The 5,599-nt window shown below is 41.0% G+C and overlaps 1 protein-coding gene across 3 annotated transcripts in view; it reads left to right on the top strand.

Moving 5' to 3' along the window:
- The first annotated feature begins 210 nt into the window (after positions 1-210).
- Positions 211-5,599, top strand: part of DYNC1I2 (dynein cytoplasmic 1 intermediate chain 2) — a 28,225-nt gene continuing 22,836 nt past the window's right edge. Inside the window, exons 1-3 of one of the 3 annotated variants that reach the window (XM_069861139.1) lie at positions 211-229; positions 1,637-1,746; positions 3,650-3,764. In XM_069861139.1, coding sequence (XP_069717240.1) covers positions 1,639-1,746; positions 3,650-3,764 — 223 coding nt within the window. In that variant the 5' untranslated portion in view covers positions 211-229; positions 1,637-1,638. Of the gene's footprint in view, positions 230-1,604; positions 1,747-3,649; positions 3,765-5,599 lie in introns of those variants that run through there. The other 2 variants (XM_069861138.1, XM_069861140.1) reach the window with 2 other exon arrangements.

Below are 5,599 nucleotides of genomic sequence, written 5' to 3'. Positions count from 1 at the left end.
CTCGCTCCCCGGCCGCCCCGCAGCGCCCCCCTCGGCCAGGCGGTGGCGCTCGCTCCCCGCCGCCACATTCCCCACCCCCCCGCCCAAACTACAGCTCCCGCCATCCTGCGCGCGGCCGCGCCGGCCTCACCCCCCACTCCCCCCGGCGCTCCTGTTCTTCCGGCGGCCCCGCCTGCGGAAGGATCTCGTCCTCGCGTCGCTCCCCGCGCCGACCTGCTCCCCGCCGACGGTGCGAACCCTGGGGAAGGGGAGAGGGGAGGGTGCGTAGGCGCGGCCCGTCCCGACCCTCCGTGTCCTTCCGCGCGGCGGGAGCCGCTTTGTCCCTCGGCGCCCGCCGCGGGGCGGCGGCCGGGCCCGGCGCGGGGGCGCGGCCTCTGGGTCCCGCCTGGCGAGCGGGGGGTTCGGAGGGTCCGGGCGCGGGGGTCCCGCGGGTCCCCGCTGCGGCGGCTCCGGGGGCTCCTCCGGAGGGCTCGGCTCACGGAGGCCGCCTTCCCGGCGGCGGTGCCGGTTTAAAATGCCGACAGGGTGTCTATTTACTTAAATGTTCGCAGATGACAAGGAGAAATGTGTACGTTTACCCCGATAGTGGGGTGGATGTGCGAGCCTTGCGTCGTTTCACAGCCTTTTCGGTGCTTAGGCGTGCTGTGCAGTGTTCCTTTTATGTATTAGTGAATAGTTCTATTACTGATGCTTAACCTGCCCTCCTTGTTCTCCAGCTCAGTGCAAAAGCGTCTGTAGATCCCTCGTCTGTTGTAGAACCGCTGTAACTTCCTCAACTTACTTGGATTCACCTAAAAATAGTAAAGTTAAGCTTTTATCCGCTCAGACCATTCACACAGTTTTTCATACCTGTGTTCTAAGTCTTTTCGAAGTTCTGAAGAGGGTTTTTTTCTCACTTCGTTGTTGACCTTTTTGTCTCTACTTGAGTTAGTTACGTAGCAAAACATTTTGTCTTATTTAAAAGATCAACCAGTTTCTTAGCAGCATGCAAAAAGTTTGGGGAAAAAAACCTGATAATGCCCATATTTTACAGGGGTTTTTTTTGGACATTACACTTGTATTTGCTTTGCCTTGCAATTTATAGTAATCCTGATCGATTTTTTTTTTTTTTAATAAATCTGTACTGTGACACCTACAGCTGTATGTAGGACGATATATAGGTTACATACTGCTGAGTTGTAGTATGCGAATATTTAAGGTGTTGAAGTGCAAAACTAAGAGATAGCGGTTGTGTTTGTACTCTCCTTGCTGTTGGCTCTGTAAGAGTCCTACACCAAGATCGGATGATCTCATCTTTGGTGCCTAATGTTTTTTTTCAAAACGTTTTTCCTTCTAGCAATGTCAGAGTTACCTTAGGAAGGGATGCTGTCACCGTAGTGTAGTTCTGTCTGTTTCTTTTAATTCAACCCCTTTAGTATTGAGAATATGTTAAGCGAATTAAATGTGGAAATAGAAATGTGATTTTTTAATTTTTTGTTTAACTTTTATTTTAAGACTTCTCATAGTTCTGGTTTTAGTTAACTGCAGAGTTCCTTTAATGGTAGCTTATTTGAAGGAAAGCTGCTATCATCAAAACAAGACAGAAACCCAAACCAAAGACAAATAATGATATCATTTCTGTTGATCGGTGTTGCAGCCATGTCTGACAAAAGTGAACTGAAGGCAGAGTTGGAACGCAAGAAGCAACGATTAGCTCAAATCAGAGAAGAGAAGAAAAGAAAGGAGGAAGAAAGAAAGAAAAAAGAAGTAAGAAATAATTTTCACTTCGAAATTTGACTGTTTGCATATGTAACTTGGCCATACTTTAAAGGCAGGCTCACTTAGTCTTTTGCTGCGTGCTACTTGGGGAGTGTCTGTGTAGTGGTGGATTGCTAATGCAAATGTAGCTTTTTTTCTTTTCTGATAAGAGCAAACACTTACTGTTTTCTCTAGAATCATTTGCATGGTAGGTTAATAATTTTTTTTAAGTCTTACACTTGCATAAAGCGTGGATTTCTAAAACCACTTATGTGCGTGGGACATGAATGAAATCACTGTGAAGTATTGCACAAAATCTCTGCTTAATGAGTTGTGATGGTGTTACTTGGAGAGCTCATTTCTAAAGCACAGTTCTGAGGATGTCCTTATGAATTGTCTGACTCTCAGTATTATTGTTGTACAAACAACATGCTGCGTTCTCCTGTTCTTTAGGCTGAATTTTAGAATTGGATCAGCCTTTGGGATGTATATGCTATTTGTGTGTCAGATGTAGTTTGTTAACAGACTTGTGGACTTCTCTCTGCTAAAGTATGTGACGGTCAGTTATTTATTACCGTGTTTCTCCTGAATGCCGATTATATCTCACAAGTGAAACTTCTGCTGGAATGTGTTTAGGTGATTTTTGAGACTCCTTTGAGGGTTTTGGTTATGGTCTTGTAGGTGTTCTAAATCATGACAACTGGGAAGCTGCCAGCTACATTATTTGGGCAAAGAGAAGGAAATACCTCAAATTATGTTCAGATGACCTTTTTACAATGTATTGCCTGTGTACATGTGGTTCAATAGCTTATCAGTTGAGAACTTGCTCTGAAATTTGGGAATTTCTTTTTTAAAAGTAATTGTGCAGTAGATTAGAAGCATCATGTGCAGCCATGTGAGGAGGAATTAGTCTTTAATTATGGCACAGGGATAGAATAGTTCCAGATTTTGCTGCTTCTATCAAAGACTTGTGTTTGCATCCTCAATTTAAATTTATAACTATATCCACTTGCCCATGACAGAGTTGTGAACACCTTGAACTATAAATTACACTTCTGAGATTCAATGAGCAGTTAAATGAGCTTGGAAAGACAGCAAATGTTCAGCATCATTCACAGTAGAGCTTGTGTTATTTCTGAGTTACAGGGGTGTAATTTTTTTCATGAAATCTAGCAGGCAGTAATAGAACTCAAAGAAAACTACTTAAATCTTAAATGCCCTGTAGACTTGAAGTTAACTTCAAGTTTTTTAAGACTTTCTGTATTTTTTTAAAAACTGAGGTCCGAAAGAAAGCCTTGTCACTAATCAGCTTGGTCATGGCTTTATTTTTTTTAAAAAATGGTTTGAAGTACACAAATACAGTCATCACTTTTACATCTTAAGCATATTTCTTAGTCGCTGCACACTTCTTAATATGTGCCCTAATTAACCAAAGGTCCTAATATTTTCTTGAACAGAGGGGTGACTCTCTACTGTAATTCTAACACTACAGTGTTTTCTTTGATACGGTTATTGTCATTTCAAAATTGGAATAATATGAGTGTGTCTTTAAAATACTTTTATACACAGGTACATAATGCTTTTTTTTTTTTTCATTCTTTGCATTTTACAGTGCTTAGCATTAGTGTAAAAAGGTATTCTTGATATTATATAGTGTCAATCACTTTGACAAACGAGAAGGCACTTCTGCATGTTGTGTCTTTTGAAGACAGTAGCAAAGCTAAAAAAAATCAGTGATTCTTTTCTGTTTAGTTTATTTACTGAAAGGACCATCAAAATTACTACAGTAAAACATCTAACCTATACGATGGTAGATTTCAGTAGCATAAAAGAATCTAGGAGATCTTACAAAAGAAGCATAAGTTTTTAATACCTGTTAAATGCTATGACTTAATTATTGAATTATTTTTAGACTGATCAGAAGAAAGATGTTCTTCCTGTACAAGAAGAATCTGATCTTGAAAAGAAGAGAAGAGAAGCTGAAGCGTTGCTTCAGAGCATGGGGTTGACACCTGAGTCTCCTGTTGGTAGGGATGTTAACATTAGTTTGAGATAAATGTTTGGGGATTTTGTTTGGGTTACTTTGGAGGGTATGGTTTTCCGGGTTTTGTTAGTGGTGGTAGTGGGTTTTTGTTTGCCTTTTGTTAGCAAATAATATACTCTGGACAGTATTTTTTTGTGGGTTACATGTCTGGATTGTGTACTGTTTTATTTATTCTGCATGATCTTTGTTATAAATGTTAAATGATGTGCTTCAGTACACATTAATGCTATTTTGTGAAAGATACGCTTTACACTTAGTAGATTATTTGGAGTTTTTCAGTTAAAATATGTAAATAGCATTTTTTGGGTTTTATTTTTCCTGTTTTCCCTGCATATTACTCTCCTGTATTTTTTTTCCTTTCTCTTTTTCCATAATGCCAAATTTTAGTTTTGATATTTTTATGCAGAATTGGCTTGTTTCCTTTTTGCATCATTTACACCCTAGTTTCCCTTGCCTCACAAACCTGACTGACTTTGGAGTAATAGCAAGGTCAAGTATAAAATTTCACTGTCAGGGATGATGATTCCTATCTTCCCCACTCTTGGATGGGTTACCATACTGGTCGTTGCTTTTTGCCTGTACATAGCCACAGCTCTCTGGAAGATGAAAGCGAAGAGGGTGGTAATTCAACTCCACTTCTTGTCTTTGGCCCTGAAATCTAAGGCGTTTAAAACTTGGGCTCAGTGGTGAGGATCTGTTTCGACTGGATTTGCAAATAAAAGATTATGGTAATTTGTTATGGATATAGTAGATTGTGACTACATCTTCATAATTGCTTTTGCATAGTCCTGATGTGTTCAAAAGAGAATGGAGAACCATTATAGCTGCTCCCATTCCAAGAGCCACAGCAGTCGCATTTAGTAGTTCAACCTGTTCTTGCAGTTTAGATGCTGCATTTGGGCTATGTTAGCACTAGTGTACAGCATTTTAAGTCCTCAGTTCTTAACCTACTAGAGATCGTGTTTGGCAGACTAATAGTTGAACACTTTCTTGTGTGAGGTTTTGCTAAGGCAGATGGTAAGACTCTTGCAGAAATACATATCATGGTTGTTGGTGTTTTTTTGAATCTGTTAGAGAGAATCTAAAAAACACAGGATAACTGATCCTCAAGGCCAGTCATTGCAGGGACTTAGAGTAGCTGTTCATGGAAAGCTGTTTCAAGTACTAGCATGCAAGACCAGGGCACACCCTTGCAAGTGTTGCATTTGATTCTATTGAGCATCTACTTAACCTCATCCTCCAATATGCACAGTTTCACAGAGGATTCATTCTGTTCCCTTCAATATACCCAGATCTGAGCTGGATCCTAAATCAAGCTAAAATGTCCTACTTGCTAGCTCTCAGTAGTTCTGCTGACTGGATACTGGCAAAGTACAATAAGTACGGCAATTGTACACCTGAATTGAAGCTAACTCACAGCTGACCACCTTGGTGTGCAGATAGCCTGAGCTTGCATTGTTGGTGTGGATGGATAGCTTCAGATTAGATTCCTTCATAGAAAGTTGTATTAAAAATTCCTAAGGCAATTACTGTCTTGTTACCTGCCAGAGAGGGGCAGATCTTTTATAGGAGAAGAGACCTCAGTAACATAAGTGTGCTTTTGGTATCTACCGTAATTCTTATGTAAGAAGCCATAAGTTAGTGAACCAAAATAACTTTCCAGAAGGTAGTAGAGTTTCATTCTCTGTTGGGGCAGGTGGACTTCCGCTTCCTCTTTTCCCAAAACTGTTGGTTGTTAGGTTTCATCTCATTAGTGGGAAAACTTTCTTGAAAAGTTTGCCCCGCAAGAGGGCACTGTATGATCAGAACTGAGCTGCC

The sequence above is a fragment of the Phaenicophaeus curvirostris genome, chromosome 7 (assembly GCF_032191515.1).
Source record: "Phaenicophaeus curvirostris isolate KB17595 chromosome 7, BPBGC_Pcur_1.0, whole genome shotgun sequence".
Taxonomy (NCBI): Eukaryota; Metazoa; Chordata; class Aves; order Cuculiformes; family Cuculidae; genus Phaenicophaeus; species Phaenicophaeus curvirostris.
The sequence above is the reverse complement of the archived record's forward strand: the minus strand, read 5'-3'. Positions and strand labels throughout refer to the sequence as shown.